Raw genomic sequence first — 17,706 nt, forward strand, 5'->3', positions numbered from 1 at the left:
GAGCACATTCTGAATACCATTTGCTACTTTTTATCGCTCCTTGGTGGCAGTATCACACTCCTACCCGTTGTCGATAATGGTACAGCCATACTGCTTGCGATTCGCTCTCTAATGGGACTCATTTCGCGATGAGTTCCCATTCTGAATGAATGTTTGCCTCAAAGATTTTCTAGCAATGCGTAAAATACTTTATTCAACGTCACGTTAAATGGTACTACAAAAGATTGATCGACTGATTGATTGATTGAACTACTTTTGCACTTAAAAACATACAATAGCCATAAAGCGGGGAGCGGGCACGGGGCACGGCACAACCAGTCCGAAAATGTATCTACAAATTCCTACAGGAGCTGCAGGAGAAGGCTTGCCTTAAGATCTACCATAAAGTTGATTGCTAAATGCCAGTGGAAAAGTGTAAGAACATAGAACAGAGAACACAGAGCAAGGAATCGATAGAATCATCGTATTAAAGGAATTTACAGGATTTGGAGTAGGAGCAGGAGGCTGCATGCTGCATGCTGCACGCTGCATGTGTGTGTGGAGTGGAGTGGAAGCGTCTTGTGTGCTGCTGCTGCTGCGGAGGTAGTAAATCCCAGCCTAGACGACACTAACGTCAGGCGCCGCGAAAGGCCACCGGCGGAAAGAGCCGCGGCCATTGCACAAACTCCACGCCGTAGTGCAGGATCCCCGTGGCACTCACGGCAATCATGGCGCCCCAGAAGAGCATGAAGAGCAGGTTCTCCGTGTTGAACTCCGCGGGATATGTGAGGGTGATCATGAACATGGCCATGGCCATCAGCAGCACCGATGGGAAGGCAAAGAAGCGCCAGCCCCGTCGCCACTCCAAGGGCGATGGCAGGGCTCCGCCCTCGTTGTCGTTGATCAAATAATTGCCAAGGAACAGATCGATTCCGTCCTGCCGCTGCCCATCCGCAAAGTTATTCAAATAGTAGCGAATCATCGAGTTCTTGCCGTCCTGCAGGGCTCCCGCTTTGGTGCGCTTGCCGGTGCGCGTGAAGTCCGTCTTGAGCGCACCCGTGCCAGAGTACTGCAGCGAGATGAGGTCCGCGTTGTCCGCCCAGACGCCCTTGAAGAGATCCTCGAAGACACGCGATGCCTGCTCCACGGGCTGGCCCACATGCAGGACGCCCAGCTTCTGTAGGACAGACGTGAGGGAGCGTCGGGCGAGCATGCTCTGGACGACATTGGTGCGATCCAAGCAATCGATGCAGTTGGTGCGGAACACACCCGTCTGCGTGGACACCAGCCGGCCGTCGTCGAAGCAGTGATAGAAGGCAAACCGCTCCGTGTCGTGGGTCAGCCGATCGATGAGAATGTTCAACCGGTCCCAGCGCATCTTGCGGCACTCGTGATGGAAGTCAAAGGCCTCGTACTTGACCAACGGATTGGCCAGCTCCTTGACGAGCCGCGCGAACGTAGCCTCCAGCTCGCCCTCGGCGCCCTTTTGGTCCACCAGATTGACGGCCACCTGGGCGCCATAGAGCTGCACCTGCTGCCGGAAATGAGCGGCACAAGCGGACAGGTGATCCTTGCCGGGGACTAGTCTCGGACGGGGCTTGTACCGCAGATTCGGCAGCTGTTGCCAGTGGAAGGGCATGCTGCCACGCGTCTGCACGAAGCTCGTGTGCTGTCCGTTGAACTCGACGATCTGTTCCGTTTCCACAAAGTTCGCCACATGCCCCTCGTCGTTGATGCCGCGGCAGAAGAGGCGCGTGCCCGCACGCTGCACGGACCGGCGCGTGACGATGCTCCAGAAGAAGGTCTGGCCGTTGATCTGCACCTGGTTGACGGAGACGAAGCCGTGGATCAGCGGCAGCTGGAACCTCTCCATCTTGTCGCACTGGAACTGCTGCAGCACATGGCCGTTCCACACGAACCGGGGATCGGCTCGCTGCAGCAGGCCCTGCCGCACGGTTTGCGCCTGCAGGTCCCGCCGCCGTTGCATGGTGTGGGTGAGGTCGTAGCGGTACGAGAAGTAGAAGTACTTGGTGTCCAGCGTCTTGCGCAGCATCTGCAGATACGTTTCGTTCTCCTTCCGCTGGATGGCATTCGGAATGTACGGAATAATGTCGTATCCGGCCAGCCGCCACACTATCGATCCGTTCAGCACGCCAACGAACAGGCGGTGGGTGGCCACCAGCAGATAGTCGCAGCTGAGCAAGTGAATCGTGCCGAGGACACCGCAGATGCGTCGAGTGGGCCGCAGGTTCACCAGCTGGCCGCCCGTTGGCTGCACTCGCGTGACCTTGTCGTGGCGGCCGATAATCAATACCTCCCCGCTGCCATTCGGCTCCACAATGAAGCTCTCGGGGGTGATGTAGAGGTTCATGTCATCGTACACCTCGTTGTCGTCCTCCATGCTTCTGTTTCTTATTGGTATCAAAGGCGGTTTGTTCCGATCTTCGGGATCTACAGAGGGCAGAAACACCTTTTATCAGTTAATTTGTTGATTCATTTTGTGGGCTGGGTAGTGTATTTGTTTTATTGTGTCTTACTGTTTTTTATGGCCAAGAAATTTGTATTTATCTCGCGACTGCAGGCAAAGGCACACGCACACACATGCAGCAGCAACAGCAGCAACGGCAACGGCAGTGGTAGAACTTTTATTATTAGCTTCTTCTTGTTGCACCTGCAGCCACCCCCCGACAGCCCGCCTACGAATGTCAATAGGGTTTACAGTTAAAACACAACGTAAATTATCTACTTAATCTCTACGTGTCGTATTCTTTTTTTGGGTTAATCTTATGCTAATTTCTTGTTGTTATCGTCTTTTCTTTTTGCCAATACGTGTGTCGGGTGTTGTGTGGCCGTCGCGTTTATGTGCAGAAATTCCAGTTTTCGAATTCCAGTATTTTTAATGTGCGACCTGCCAACTTATTTCCCTTTTCCGGTATTCTGCTGGTATTAATGTGATTGTTTCTCGTGGTGTTTTTGGTGTATTTGCCAACTCACACGGTGCACGCGTGTTTCGCTGGAGGATCGAAGGAACCAAAGATAACATTTTATGGCCTTTATACACATGCTAATTTAGTTCGCATTTTTATTTATTTTTGAATAAAATTGTGACAAGTGTTTATAAAAATGACACTGACTAAATAGTGGCTGTCAGAAAGTGGCTGCTTCGGCATTGCAAACGAGTTGGTAGTGCGGCAGGGCTGCATCATTAGATAGTTGAAACCATCGATAAATTTAACCATATTAAGAGAATATTAAAAAAAAGACTACAAAGTGGTACTAAATTAGTTAACTAGCCTGTGAGCATTTTCGTTGGCAGTTTTCCAAGTTTTCCACATTTCCACTTTATGGATTTTGTATACTTTAAACAAGCACAAAAACAAACGATATTATCGATAGTGCCATCGATGGTTGTGCAGCCCTAGCTTGCGCATCATTTTGAAAATTGAACGGACGACGCGGCGACCGACGCTGTGGCTTGCTGTGGAATTTCATTGAATTAGAAGTTATTCCAAGGCCTAATTTGCGGTACAAAAGTTTAACCGAGTGAAAAGTTATCATTTCCGAGTGCTGGGCGGAAAAGTTTAAGTAAACACACACACACGCACACCATCATTCGGGTGGCATCATTTTTACGCGCTAAAAAGTGAATTAAGAGTGAATTCTGCTGCATAATGGACACATCGAGTGGGACCAGCATGCGCCAGCAGCAGCAGGCACGCAAATCGAATCAAAACATTCAGGTCTATGTGCGCGTTAGGTGAGTGTCCCAACTGTGGTTGATAGATCCCGCCAGCATGCTTAGATTTCCCTCTCTGCAGGCCGCTGAATGCACGCGAGCGCTGCATACGCTCTGCTGAGGTTGTGGATGTGCTCAATCCACGCGAGATCCTCACACGCCACACCCTGGACTCGAAGCTGACGAAGAAGTTCACATTTGATCGGAGTTTCGGCCCCGAGTCCAAGCAATGCGATGTCTATGCGGTGGTGGTGTCTCCTCTGATCGAGGAGGTGCTCTGCGGCTACAATTGCACGGTGTTTGCGTACGGCCAAACGGGCACTGGCAAGACGCACACGATGGTGGGGAATGAGACCGCCGAACTGAAGTCCTCATGGGAAGATGTGAGTAGAAGCAGCGAACTTGTTTTCTAATTCCTAGAAACGGGGGAAGGTTCAAACTCTAATTCCTGCTACCTGCCTCTTGCCTTTTGGCCCTTTTGTAGGACTCTGATGTGGGCATCATACCGCGTGCCCTGAGTCACCTTTTCGACGAACTGCGCATGATGGAAGTGGAGTTTACGATGCGCATCTCCTACCTTGAGCTGTACAACGAGGAGCTGTGTGACCTCCTCTCCACCGATGACACCACAAAGATACGGATCTTCGATGACACCACCAAGAAGGGTTCGGTGATCATCCAGGGCCTGGAGGAGATCACCGTGCAGAGCAAGGACGATGTATACAAGTTGCTGGAGAAGGGCAAGGAGCGACGCAAGACGGCCACCACTCTAATGAATGCCCAGTCCTCGCGCAGCCACACCGTCTTCTCCATCGTGGTGCACATTCGGGAGAACGGCATCGATGGCGAGGATATGCTGAAGATTGGCAAACTCAATCTGGTGGATCTGGCAGGCAGCGAGAACGTCTCTAAGGCGGGCAATGAGAAGGGCATACGTGTCCGCGAGACAGTCAACATCAACCAGAGCCTCCTGACGCTGGGGCGTGTGATCACAGCGCTGGTGGATCGTGCCCCACACGTGCCGTACCGCGAATCGAAGCTGACGCGCCTGCTGCAGGAGTCGCTGGGTGGCAGGACAAAGACCTCGATCATTGCCACCATCTCGCCAGGGCACAAGGACATTGACGAGACGCTCAGCACGCTGGAGTACGCGCATCGTGCGAAGAATATTCAGAATAAGCCAGAAGTCAATCAGAAGCTCACAAAGAAGACGGTCCTCAAGGAGTACACCGAGGAGATTGACAAACTGAAGCGAGATCTCCTCGCGGCGCGCGACAAGAACGGCATCTATCTGGCGGAGGAGACCTACGGGGAGATGACCATGAAAATGGAGTCCCAGAATCGTGAACTCAACGAGAAAATGCTGCTGCTGAAGGCTCTGAAGGATGAGCTGCAGTCGAAGGAGAAGATCTTCAACGAGGTGAGCATGAGTCTCGTGGAGAAGACCCAGGAGCTGAAGAAAACGGAGCAGCATCTAACCGACACCAAGGGGAGTCTGCTGCTGACAAAGAAGGTGCTCACGAAGACCAAGCGCCGGTACAAGGAGAAGAAGCAGCTGGTGGCCTCGCATATGAAAACGGAGGAGGCCCTTACCACACAGGCGCACAAAATCCTGGCTGTCGCTGATCTGGCAACCAATGAAACGGAGCAGCTGCACGGCACCATCGAACGCCGACGGGATACGGATGAAAAGATACGCAGTGTCTGCGATAAGTTCAAGGATCGCATGCAGGACAATCTGGAGGTGATTGGCGGCAGTCTGAATGTCTACTTGGAGCAGCAGGCGGCCTCCAAGCAGCATTTGAGCGAGGAATTGGGTGAGCCACAGCATAGAGTTCCGCTCTGTACATTTTTCACTTATTTTTGCCTTTTTTGTTGCCTAGAAAACTCCAATGGCGTGGTCCAACGCTTGACTACGAATGCCAGCAAAAGCATCGACATGCTCAAGGGAATATGCAGCCAATCGCTGAAGGATCAGGCGCAGTTGCAGGCAAAGTTAGTGGCTGACATATCGGAGAGCTGCGATCAGCATACAAAGGGATTGGTCGAAGGATTGCTGGCACAACTGCAGCAGCGGGAGCAGCAGATGCGTGAGGATATCCAACTGCAGGTGCTGGCACTGGAGGAGAACAACCACAGCCACAGGGCCATGCTGGAGTCTATGCAGGAGCGACTCTCCTCGATTATCGCGAACAGCGCCGAGTCGCTGCAGAAACATGTGACAGAGGTGCAGCAGCAGTTGGAGCTGCTCAGTGAACTGTCTGTGCCCGATGCGGAGCAACTGCAGCAGCTGCAGGCGGAGGTGGCCAACGAGCGGGCACTGGCCCAGCAGGAGGAGGCCCTGATCGAGTCGCTGATGATGCAAATGGAGCAGATCAAGCAGCTGAGAGCCAAGAACAGCGAGAGCATGTCCGAACGCCTCATCCAATTGGAGGAGAATCGTTTGCAAAAGATCAAAAAAGTGGAAAAGACCAAGGCCAGTGTGCAGGCCTACCAGCAGGAGGCATCCACAGCCTCACAGGCGGCCCAGGCAGAGCTCTCCGCCCAAATGGACAGCGGCATGCAGTGCGTCGACCAGGGCGTGGCCAAGTGCTCGATGCTGCAGGCACACATGACGAATCTCAGCCAGGAGTTCGTGAAACACACAAATTTGAATGTGGACATGAGTCGCAATCACCTTGCGGCCATGCAGTACCTGTGCCTGGAAAATGGCAAGCAGCAGGAGGCGCTCCAAGAGAAACAGCAAAAGGAATTGGAACTGCTCTGCGAGGAGCGGCAGCAGCTGGGCACAGAGGAGCGTCAGCGTTTCATTGGACATTCTGCCGTTGTCAGCGACCTTGTGGCGGAGCTCAAGCGGCAGACGAACGAACATGAGACCCTGCAGCGCCAGCAGCTGCAGAACTGTGAGCAGGATGTCATTCGCTTCCAGCAGAACGAACTGAAGACCTATGCCCCAACGGGCACAACTCCCTCGAAAAGGGATTTCGTGTATCCACGCTCGCTGGTGGCCACGTCACCGCATCAGGACATAGTAAGGCGTTACCGTCAGGAGCAGGATTGGTCGGATCTGGATACCACTGCCACCATAGATGAGGTAGAATCATAGTTGAAATTCATCTTAAAGTTACTTTAATCTGGTTTTCTTTTAGGGCAGCGAGGGTGAGCAGGAGGACTCCTTGCAGGAGCTCTCTGAAACGGAGACTATCATGAATTCCACACCAATTGAAGGCGCGTCGACTGGCATCAACATGAAACGCGGCTGCGGCGGCAACACACACAGCATGAACTCAAATACTTTGAAGCCTCCAGTGGCGGGTAGCCGAAGCAGCTCGCTGTCCCGCTCCCTGACGCCACGCAAAGCATCGCCGCGTGGTTCTCCAGCCTATAAGAGAGTGAGTTTAAGCACTGCTAATGATTGAATAAATAATACGAATAAATATATTCTCCATTTTGCAGCAAAACAAAGAGAACGTGGCCTGAATCGATCGATATTTGTTCTCTATATCTACCACTCGCCCCAGTACTCCACTCACCCACCTTTCAGTCGCCGGCAAATTCTCTGGAGTTTCTCGTTTTGTATTTCTGTATATTGCACAATTTAATAATTAAATAAACTTAATGCTAAGCAAACCCCAAGCCTTGCCTTCGACCTTGGGTATAACACTTAAGAATTCACTTAAAAAAGTTGTGTACACTCAAGGAAAGGTTTTGTTTGCGATCTTGAGAGTTCATTTCTTGAGATTTTAATGCAAATATTGAGAAATATTAAATGTAAGATTCAATATTCCTTTTTAAATTATAAGAAACTTATTTTTTACGAACTTTCGTGTTCCATTTGCATTCTTTGAGATTTGTTGCAAACTAAAGGAAACTTAAATTACTTTATAATTTAAGCTTTAAACGAAGATATAGTAGCTATATCCTAAGAACTTGCCATGAAAAGTGTGTGAATCTTCACAACATTTAACCTTTTCAACCGAAATATTCCGATTTTCTGTATTAAAAGTGCAACAAAAATGTTTATGCAGTTCCCTAAAGCTAAATACTTTTAATCCTCATCGCGATCCTCATCATCATCATCTTTGAGTATGCCCAGACGACGTGCCACCTCCTTGACATTCGCAATGAACTCCTCCTGGACCAAATTAAAGCTCATGGCCAAGAGCGCAATGCCAAAGAGCAAATACAACGAGCAATATGCAATGGACTGCTCCGACTCATCCTTGACGCCCTTGGCAGGCACAAAGTCGCCAAATCCTAAAAGAAAAACGTTAAAAGAATGAACTAAAAGGAGGATCTATGCGAGGAATCCAATGGCCTACCAATTGTTGTCAGCGTGATGAAGCAGAAGTAGGCCGAGTCCAGGAAGGACCAGTTCTCCCAGTAGGCAAACAGAGCGGCGCCTCCGAGGATGTAGCTGACGACCAGGAAAACGCACAGCCAGATGGGAACGGGACGATCCTTGGGCAGGAGATCACCATAGTCCCCGTAATCATCCCCATACATGGAGTCATCCTCATCGTACTCGTAGCTGGGACGACGGCGAATCTGCCGCTGGACAGGGAAACCCATGGGCGACATGATGCGCGGCGAGGGAGGCAGACGCTCGGCGCGTTCCCTTCGACGATGATTGCGTCGCGGTTCGCGGCTCCTCGACTTGCTCTGCGCGGGCGGATAGTCCTCGTAGTGGCCGCCGTCGCACATGGAACCCTCATCGAAGCTCTCCTCAACATAATCCTCGTAGTTGCGGGGCGAGCGTCCACGTCGACCTCTGCGATGCTCCCTGGAAGAGCCCCGTGGCGGATCATCGTAGTCGGGCAGCTCCAAGTGGTTGCCATAGCGTGAGGATTGCCGTCCCAGGCTGCCGGCGCGTCGTCCTCCGTTCCGCGGCGGCTGTGGGGAGCGTTCCCTTTCGCGATCTCTCTGTCGCTGCCTTTGGTGCGCCGATCGAGGCATTGATTGACTTCGCGGCGCTGCATTCCTCGACCGCTGCTGGCCTCCAAAGTCGTCCAAGGCGTATCTGTTGGGTATAATCGGAGTCTTGCGCACCACATCCTCATCCACGTCTTCGTAGTGCTGCGAGGAGACATGCCGCGGATCCACGGACTTGGCACGGGCACCGCGACCAGGCGCAGAGTGCAGGCGATGCAGCTCCCGCGATGCCTTGGACTCCTGATGCTGTGGCGAGCGGACGGAACGCACACTAGCGGCTCTCTTGGCCTGTGGCTGCAGATCACTGAAATCCTCCATGGAACCCGCATCAAAATCGTGCCGATATCGCTCCCGCTCCACCGTGTGACGATCCCGCATTCGATCCCGCTGCCGCTGGCGGCTGCTGTAGCGATTTCCACGGTTCAGTGTCTGCGTCTGCATCTCGTACTCATCCCCGTAGATGTTGTGCCGCTGCTGGCGAGGCTGTGGTGCCATCTGCTGGTGCTGATGCTGCTGCTGTCGCCGATTGCGTCCTCCACTGCTGCGGTGGCCAAACTCGCGATCATCGTAGCCGCCGCCGCCGCCTCGCCCCATGGTGCGTAGTTCTGGATCGGAGTGGGCATGCCCCATGGAGGGACCAAACCCGGAGTCATTGCCCGACCGCTGTGTCATCTTCATGGATCGCCGGAACGAGGGCGGCGGCTGGGAGCGTGCGTGCCGCTGTCCCCTCACCGAACGCTGCCTGGAGCGGGCATTCCTCGGCCGCTTGGCTGTCCGCGTGCACACATAGCAGCAGATGCGCCAGTAGAGGAACCTTTGAATGGGAGAAACCCCAATTAGTGGAGTAGTCACGTCACGCAACTGTGGAGTTGTCAGCGGCTTACCGGAATGACGTGGCCATCACATCCCCGATGTTTGACAGGCAAATGAGCATCAGGGGGATGCCAACGATGGCATAGAAAATCGTTGTCACCTTGCCCCAGTCGGTGCGCGGTGATATGTGTCCATAGCCTGTGACCACCACCACAAATGATAAAAAAAAGCATACAGAAAATTATGTATTAGAAAAAACTTAAACATGGCCAAACGATTCCCATTCCGAAGCAGGGAGTGTCTTTTGTCTTTTTGTGTGTGTCTTTGCTCGTGTCTTACCTTCAACTCTGCCAAACACCAAAAAGTTCTTGAAATGCTAATGAGGTTTCTTCGCTCTAATCTCTCGTGTTGTACTTGTCGCTCCCAAAAAAAACTCACACCAAAAACCATTACCACAAATGGCATTTCAAGTCTGCCGCCGCCGCCGCTTTTGGCATTTACGGAAATGCGATTATCGCTCTATAGAATTCTACGACTACGACTGGGACTATGACTATCTGCTGCTATATTTAATGGGCGTGTGGGTCAGTAAACCCCAGAGCTAAAATCTAACCGAAAGCCAAACAAACAGCATAAATCCATATCGGGAAATTGTGCAAAAAGCAGGCAACAAATGAAAAATAAAGCAAAAAACAAATAAAACCCAAAAATTCCCATCGTTAAATTCTAAATAATGAAGTACACGCGGAGAAAATAGAGGAAAGAATTAGTAGCAATACATTTTTGATAATTTAAGTCAAAGTTTGTATTCTTTTGGGTTGTTCTTTTCAGAGCCAATCCCTTAAAAGGGGACATTCCTAAGTATCTCCTGTAAAAAATCTTCTACCTATTTCCAACCAGTGAAACCTTGTCCAATGGCTACACTCCATCGACAACTTCTCTTCGAACTAATTCTAAAAATTCTCACTGCATTTCTCTCCCCTGTTTTTTTTCGCCCAGTGTAAACTCTCATCACGATCGGTCGCTTGGGTCGGTCAGTCGCGTTTGACCTTGCCGTTGTTTTGACTACAGTCGTATAATAATTCCACTTTTGATTTCATTTGACACGCTCCACACTCCACCCTGCAGCCGGCGCACCTGCCCCAATGGCTATGGCATGGAATGGGGAATGGAACCCCGTTTTTAGAGGTCATTCACGTGTGTGTGCAACAAACTGTGGCGGCAGATCGGTGGCCTATGCGACCTATGACTTTTCTAATGATGGGAGTTGGGGTAGGGGTTTGCTTTGCGATCTGTTATCATGCTAGGAATGGGATGGGGAGGAGCCTTGGGAGGCACTTTTGGGCTGATGCCAAGTCATCGTAATTTCCAGGAAAACTTTTTTGGTTTTTTGGGTGAAAATTAGCTGTGTGTGCCGTGACATAAATGAATGTGAGTAAATTGCCAAATGATTGACGATCGTTTGCTGGCGATTAATGTGATTTCAACGTGATCATTGACTGGACATAATCGGTTGTTCGATTGCAGCAGTTCCTGGGCGTTCCTCCGATCGTTGGATCGTGCCACGCTTCTTTGCGGTTTGCGCTACAAACGTGAATCAACGATCCATACCAGTCCGATGCGATACCGAAAAGATCTGCGCTGCGCCAGTGTCTGGCACGACGAATGTCTGCTGCTGCTGCTGTTGCTCCAATGTTTGCGTTGATTCATTGGCTTCGTACCCACCTGCTGCCTGCCCGTCGGATGGCGGTGCCCTCGCCGGTTGACTGAGTTTTTGTGCGTCGTCACCATCGTCTGCCTTGCTGCCCATCGGTTCTCTGGTTATTGTTATATAAGTAGCATGCGTCGGTGGCATTGCCGAATCATTCTGTTGGGGCATCTCGTGGCGAACAAGCCGCAATCAAAACAGAGAACAAACCAGTCTAAAAACCATGCAAAGTAATTGCTTAATTTTGGCTTTGGGCCTGCTGCTGGTGGTGGGATTTGTGGCTGCAGCCGCTGGAGATCGCGATCAGTGGGTGTGGCACTCCGCCAACCGACAGCAGCGTTCCTTTCGGGACGGAGACATTGGCAGGAGTCGAAGTGCAGCCATAAGGAATTCCTTCGACACCAAGCTGAGGCGAGAGCCCACCACACGCAGACCTCTGCCGGGAGAGCCAGAGAACGATGAGATCGAGGACTATGCGGATGTGGTGGATCCCACTAGGACATCGCAGGACTCTACTCCGAATGTGGGCACGAGGCAGTACAATCCCTACGGGGGACAACCGAATGCTGGACAATTTGGAGGCTCAGGGCTCTCTGGAGGATATGGCGGCAGTCCGGGAGTTCTTGTGGGCCCGGGAGGACCCACTGGAATCATTGGCAGGCAGCCCCTGTATCCGTCGCCCTACCAGCCCGGCTATGGAGGATTCAATGGAGCACAGAATGGCATTGGCGGATATCCGGGTGGAATCTACGGCGGCGCATCGGGATCTGGACTGCAGGGCTATCCCACAGCTGCTGGAACAGGCGCTGGCTATCCAGGCGGCAGTCTAGGAGGAGGCTTTGGCGGATTTCCCAGCAATGGACTGGGCGGCGGACAGTTCCCTGGCGTGGGACAGCAATTCCCCAGCGGTGGACAGCAGTTCCCAGGCGCTGGACAGCAGTTCCCTGGCGCTGGCGGACAGTTCCCTGGTGCTGGCGGACAATATCCCTTCGGAGGATCCTTCCCAGGTGGAGATTTCAGTGGCAGTCAGTTTGCAGGGCAGTTCCCTGGCATTGGGGGACAGCAGTTCCCCTCGAATCAGTTTGGCGGCGGACCGCAGTACACCGAGGGCTATGGCCTGGCCGGCGGAGTGGGCCTGGGACAACAGTTGGGTATCGGCGCAGGAGGAGGTCTCGGCCCCTATGGAGGCGGCAACTTTGGCTTCGATGAAAAGTCCGCCTCCAGTCCAGTGGTGGCCGAGGGCAAGAGTGCCAAGAGCGTGGCAGCGGCGCCCAGGAATGTCAACGATAAGTTAAGCAAGAAGATCTAGGATGCAGGATCCCCGAACCCTTAGACGTACTCCCACCCCGCTCACTCCTCAGTTATATATAGAACCCTAATTTACTTATATGTATATGTAGATATGTATGTATATGTAGTTGTAGAATAAATAATTAGATAAAGAAAGAGGCCAAGACGCACCTATCGTTGTGATCACAATGATCGAGTAGAAGAGAGAGCCGGCAAAGGTCCACTGGGACTTGCGCAGATCCTCATCCCCGTCCCAGCCATCCGCCTTGATGGCCGTGAGGATTTGCTTCTCGAAATTGGCCAAATGTTTGCTCACATTCGCCATCCAATCGCTTTCCCGCAAGACCAAAGCATCGTCGGACAAAAGCCAAATGTTCTCCGTTAAATTAAAGCGAAGATGCTGAATGTCACGCTTGACCTGAGGAGAGAGAATGGGGGATCAATCAAGGCAGGATTCGGATTACTGTTTTTACCTCCAATTCATGTGGCCGCTCCAAATGCTGAAAGAGATACGCCCCACCGACACAGTAGGAGACCACCAGCAGGACGAGCAGCACATGGGACACAATGCAGGTGATGATCTTCCAGGAGAAACAGATGGCCGCCACACAGCGTCCACGTTCCGGTTTTGCCGGCTCCAACATGTGTGCCGGCAGAGATGTGGCCCGTCTGCCCGACATTACTGCACCGCTTGGGAGCCTCCTCTTGGCCTAATTTACCGCTTGGCTGATCATAAATTATGTGTGGAAACGAAACGAAAACGAAAACCAAATTAAGGACAAGAAACCGCAAAGGCAGAGGCAGATGTAGACGGAGACGCAGACGCTCGATTATTTGTCTAAATAAATATTTATTTATTTGGGTTGTTGGGTTTGTTGGGGGGCAAGGCCGAAGAAGAGCGGAAACAAAGAGAGAGAGAGAGATATATACAGAGAGGCGACTCCATGGAAAAACTATTTTCGTACACCGGGAGGGGGCATTCATCTCATTATTCCATCCAAAAACGCGGACAGAGAATTACTCTTTCTTTTTCTTGCTGACTACATAACAATTTCCGTGCAATTATTAACTTTGATTTAGATTCGATTTATGAACACCTGACCTCCCATCGAGAATCGGCGTGGATATGTCTGCCCCACTAATGATGATTACCGAACACGTATGCAGATACGTACGCACCGAGCTAATTGCAATCTCAATCGCAATGGGAAAATCTATTTAGCTTTTCAATTTTCCATGCCATGCTGTGTCTCCACCACACTCTTTTCTTCCACCAAAAAACACTGCCTGACGACGACGAAGAACCGAACGACCGATGCACCGATCCGTACTGAACCGTGCGACTCTCCAACGTTTACTGAGGAGGCAGCCACTGGCTGGGCAGATCGATCTAAGATCTGAGATCGCTTTTTCTCTCTTTCTCTTGATCTATAGTTTTATTTTTGGTTTTGCGAGAAGTTCTCTTTTGTTTTTCCTTATTTTTTGGAAAATTCTGTTATGTTTTGTTTGGTTTACTCATGTGGATCGTCAGTCGGTGGATCAGGTGGAATTCGGTCGTGTTTTTTTTTGGCGGGGTCGCCCGAAATTACTTTTTTTCAAAAGAGCAGACGCACACGGGCGTGTTCTTGATTTGAAATTCGCTATAAAACATATGGAGAAAGTGAAATTGGAAGGGAATATTAATGAATTGTTCCCTTTATCATCATTGGGAGATGATAAAGAGATCAAGGAAAATAACTAGAAGGGAGAATTTGTGAATGAATCCCTTGCCCTTTAAGGTAGCTCCTTCCACGGTGCTTTGGGCATCTTGCAGTTCAAGGGAAGGCATTCAAATGAATCCACAATTAACTGCAAAGCGAACTACTCGAAACATTTTCAATATATTCTAGTGCAAAAATAAAGAGATAAACCTGTATAACACCATAAGCTAATATTCTTCATTGAATCTATAAAATGAAATGAACTTCCAACCTTTTTCCTCTACAAACTCACTCATTAATCAATGCTTCATTCAATTACAAATTATATTTTACGTTTGAATTAATGAATTTCCCATCTTAATCTTTACAGATTGTCAAACATTTTGTTGTTGGGTTGTACCTTGGTGAGTACTTTGTTCCTTTTACTTTGTTTCATATCGTTGCTTTGCTTATCTTTGATACACGTTTATAGTCAAACGACTTATTTGGTTTTGTTGCTACATCATCGTTACTTAAGATAAGAGTGGAGTGGAGTGAAGTGGACTGCAGTTTGCTCGACTAAATTTAGTAACACAATTAGAGGGTACACATTAAGGCCTTAGTCAACATTCAGTTGTCGGAAGGAACCCTGCAGCCCGAATAGGCTCTCGAAATCAACGGCTTTGCCCAGTCGCAGGCTCTCATCGGTGCCGTAGTTGTTCTCCTCATCCCAGAAGCTTCTGTAGGTCAAGATGCGTTGCTCCCATTCGGCAATGATGTCCGGAATGGAACCATTCTCGCCTCCATACTCGATGGGTAGATACTTTTGGGGCACCTGATCGTAGAGGGCATCCAATTTGTTGCCATGGACATAGAGCTGAGGAAGGGAATAGAAATCGATTAAGGAATGACTCAATTTTGTTTGTGGCTCTCAGGCTTACGCGTCCCTGCTGCTTCTTGGACAGCATAGGCTTAACCATGTTAAAGATGGTCTCAAAACCCGCAGGAGTGTTGATAAAATGCACACCCTGGGGCCGCAGTGGCAGTGCCTCCTCCTGGAAGACGGTCATCTTTTTAGCAAACGAAGGTGTCATGTGCAGAAAGTGTCCCGCGGTGACATTCGCCAGATCCAATATGGAGATCATGCCATTGACAATGGCCACATCGTCCTCGTTCAGCATAATCTGTTGCATGAGTCCGGCGGCATGATTCACCTCCTGAAAGGTGTACACACTGGGATCGTACATAGCCTGCCGCAGCAGCGCAATGCGGGGACCATTGTCGTTGAGGGGACGCGGCAGTAGGAGAATGGCTCTACAGAGGGAGACATTAATGACTTTCCCTGGAGGGTTTCCTCTTGCTGTACTCACCCCAATCGAAAGATCTCCAACAGCTTGTCCACATCCACCTTGTGGGCTGCATAGAAGTCCGGGTATTTGGTCCTCAGCGTATAGAAACGATCAATCTTGGACTTGGTGCGCTCCAGACTGTACTTGCAGCCGCGCAGGAAATTCACCAGCGTCTGATCGTCCGTGCGTGCCTTCAGGTGGGGCTGCTGGCGGATCCACTCCCTCAGGGCCGCGATGTCATCCTCAATCTTCTCGGGAATCTCATTCAGCTTCTCCACGGCAGCTTTCTGCAGCTCGGGGCTCAACGGACGGATGGCAGGCGGCATTTTGGGGGAGCGAACGCTTCGATCGATCGACGAACAATTGTCGAGTGGCGTTCAAGCCTCGCCCCTGGCCTTTGTGTGCCTCGAAATGGGCAATCGATAAGCTATCGTGGATGGATTGAAAGAGTCGCGAAGAAAGAGTGTATCAGCGCTTATCAGAAAGCATTTTTATTATCGGTTTATGGGTTTCAGATACTCGTACTGCGGCCAGAGGGGCTGACTTCAGTCGATGGCCAACTGGCGGAATGAGCCATCCACACCAAAGTGACTCTCGTGGCTGTTGCCGGGCGAGCGTTGTTCCTCCCTCAGCTGCTCATCGATGCCAAAGATCTGAGTGCCCTCGAAGTACTCTCGATAGCTGCCCAACTTGGCTTCCATTTCCTCCAACAAATCCTGCATAGAGCCCTTCGTGCCGCCATATTCCACGGGTAAATAATCACGCGAGACGCGCTCAAAGATTGCCTCTGGATCAGAGCTAACAGAAACCTAAAATGTACATCAAATGAAGTGAAAGTTTTCCTCCAACTAAGGTCTGAGTCTTACCCTCTCTCTGATCTTGCCGGGAAACCAGGAGAGCAGCGATTTGAAGCCCGTTTCAAAGGCTTTGGGCACATTGATAAAGTGAATGCCCTTCTGCCGCGTGGGCATCGCCTCATCGGCGTAGGCCGAGAATTTGCTCAGGAGCTGTGGCTGGAGGGCAAAGAGATTGGCAGCCGTCACGCCCGTCATGTCCATGATCTCCAGATAGCCACTGACAGTGGCATTATCATCCTCGAGCATCATGATCTCCCCGAACATGGAGCCCACGCGTATGATGTCCTGGAACTTGTATTTCTGAGTGTCGTAGGAGCCCACACGAATGATGGTCACTGCTGGGCCAGTGTCCTCTTTGTCCAGGGGAATGCGCAGGATAACACTGAAAGCAGAGGGAAGTTCTTTAGGGGAAAACTTTTATTTTAAAGGCAGGATCGTGATTTACCCCATTCGAATGATCTCGAGCACCTGCGGATCGTCCACCAGGCGATGTTCATTGAAGATCTCTGGTATCACCGCTTGCAACGTGTAGAACCGATCGATCTTCTGCTTGGCCTTCTCCAAACTGAACTTTGAACCACGCAGAAAGCTCAGCAGAAACTGATCCTCCATGCAGGCACGCAAATGTGGCAGCTTCTCCAGCCATGTCCTCAATGCGCAGATGTCCGACTCCACGCGATCGGGCACCTCATTGAGCTCCTCAATGGCAATCTTTTGCAGGCCCGCCGGCAAGGGTCGAAGGAATGTCATGCTGGCTATCGCGCTATCGATTGCAGACTGCCCAAAATAATGTTCCACAACAAATTACTGATTTCGGTAATGCACTTCCAAGTGCTCGACTGTCGACACTCGACAGCATGTTTATTCAAAGCTAAAAGCCGATAAGATGGGACTAATCTAGCGATTAGCTGAAGTCTGGTTGGGTTTTAGCTATGAGAGTTCTAAGGCATTGAATGACATTGAAGACTGGTGATGGGTTTGCCATAAACGAATGGCACTTCAAAGGTTTTTATTTGGGTAAAGTTTTAGCCAAGTTTTTTCGTTTGCCGTGCAGATCGGCTTCAATTAATACATTTTATGACACGCATTGTTTCTTGTTGAAGATCCTCCAGCTTGCAGCTATATTTCTTGATGCTTAAACAACTTTTGTGGTACTCAGATGGAAACAAATCTCCTATTTTTCAGCATAAAACTGAAGAACATTTATATTTAAATGCTGAAAAGTTCTAGTAATACTTCAAGTTCCCATCAATTCATGTTTCCAAGTTGTTCCGAGGTTCCCGCCATAAAGTGCACATAAAGATAACCCCACAGACAGTGCTTCCAGCTATGGATAGCAAATCTATATCGGTATCGGTACGAG

The 17,706-nt window shown here is 50.5% G+C and overlaps 5 protein-coding genes across 7 annotated transcripts; 2 read left to right on the forward strand and 3 right to left on the reverse strand.

Moving 5' to 3' along the window:
* Nucleotides 1-176: 176 nt before the first annotated feature.
* LOC117895628 (phosphatidylinositide phosphatase SAC1) lies at nucleotides 177-3,037 on the reverse strand. Of its 2 annotated transcripts, none has more exons than XM_034803383.1 (2): nucleotides 2,974-3,037; nucleotides 177-2,430 (listed from the first exon to the last, which is right to left on the reverse strand). In XM_034803383.1, exons 1-2 carry the CDS (start codon nucleotides 3,020-3,022, stop codon nucleotides 614-616), a joined length of 1,866 nt encoding a protein of 621 aa, XP_034659274.1. In that variant the 5' UTR covers nucleotides 3,023-3,037; the 3' UTR covers nucleotides 177-613. The 2 variants fall into 2 exon arrangements, with proteins under 2 accessions (XP_034659274.1, XP_034659275.1); XM_034803384.1 differs by lacking the exon at nucleotides 2,974-3,037 and adding an exon at nucleotides 2,517-2,836.
* A 363-nt stretch (nucleotides 3,038-3,400) lies between these two features.
* Nucleotides 3,401-7,351, forward strand: LOC117895626 (kinesin-like protein Klp61F). Its single transcript, XM_034803380.1, has 6 exons — nucleotides 3,401-3,736; nucleotides 3,798-4,098; nucleotides 4,200-5,532; nucleotides 5,599-6,809; nucleotides 6,865-7,107; nucleotides 7,172-7,351. Exons 1-6 carry the CDS (start codon nucleotides 3,651-3,653, stop codon nucleotides 7,193-7,195), a joined length of 3,198 nt encoding a protein of 1,065 aa, XP_034659271.1. The 5' UTR covers nucleotides 3,401-3,650; the 3' UTR covers nucleotides 7,196-7,351.
* LOC117895627 lies at nucleotides 7,281-13,799 on the reverse strand. 2 transcript variants are annotated; one of them, XM_034803382.1, is made up of 6 exons: nucleotides 13,634-13,799; nucleotides 12,932-13,184; nucleotides 12,630-12,876; nucleotides 9,532-9,658; nucleotides 8,038-9,461; nucleotides 7,281-7,972 (listed from the first exon to the last, which is right to left on the reverse strand). In XM_034803382.1, the coding sequence occupies exons 2-6, from the start codon at nucleotides 13,136-13,138 to the stop codon at nucleotides 7,764-7,766; spliced, it is 2,214 nt and encodes a 737-aa protein (XP_034659273.1). In that variant the 5' UTR covers nucleotides 13,139-13,184; nucleotides 13,634-13,799; the 3' UTR covers nucleotides 7,281-7,763. The 2 variants fall into 2 exon arrangements, with proteins under 2 accessions (XP_034659273.1, XP_034659272.1); XM_034803381.1 differs by having other exon boundaries at nucleotides 13,630-13,799.
* On the forward strand, nucleotides 11,318-12,595 carry LOC117895633 (glycine-rich cell wall structural protein). The gene has a single exon (XM_034803388.1). It carries the CDS (start codon nucleotides 11,392-11,394, stop codon nucleotides 12,475-12,477), a length of 1,086 nt encoding a protein of 361 aa, XP_034659279.1. The 5' UTR covers nucleotides 11,318-11,391; the 3' UTR covers nucleotides 12,478-12,595.
* Nucleotides 13,800-14,697: 898 nt separating the features above from the next.
* LOC117893528 lies at nucleotides 14,698-17,129 on the reverse strand. Its single transcript, XM_034800171.1, has 6 exons — nucleotides 16,789-17,129; nucleotides 16,353-16,725; nucleotides 16,035-16,295; nucleotides 15,508-15,857; nucleotides 15,079-15,451; nucleotides 14,698-15,014 (listed from the first exon to the last, which is right to left on the reverse strand). Exons 1-6 carry the CDS (start codon nucleotides 17,091-17,093, stop codon nucleotides 14,757-14,759), a joined length of 1,920 nt encoding a protein of 639 aa, XP_034656062.1. The 5' UTR covers nucleotides 17,094-17,129; the 3' UTR covers nucleotides 14,698-14,756.
* Between the last annotated feature and the right edge of the window lie 577 nt (nucleotides 17,130-17,706).

The sequence above is a fragment of the Drosophila subobscura genome, chromosome J, assembly GCF_008121235.1.
Source record: "Drosophila subobscura isolate 14011-0131.10 chromosome J, UCBerk_Dsub_1.0, whole genome shotgun sequence".
Lineage (NCBI taxonomy): Eukaryota > Metazoa > Arthropoda > Insecta > Diptera > Drosophilidae > Drosophila > Drosophila subobscura.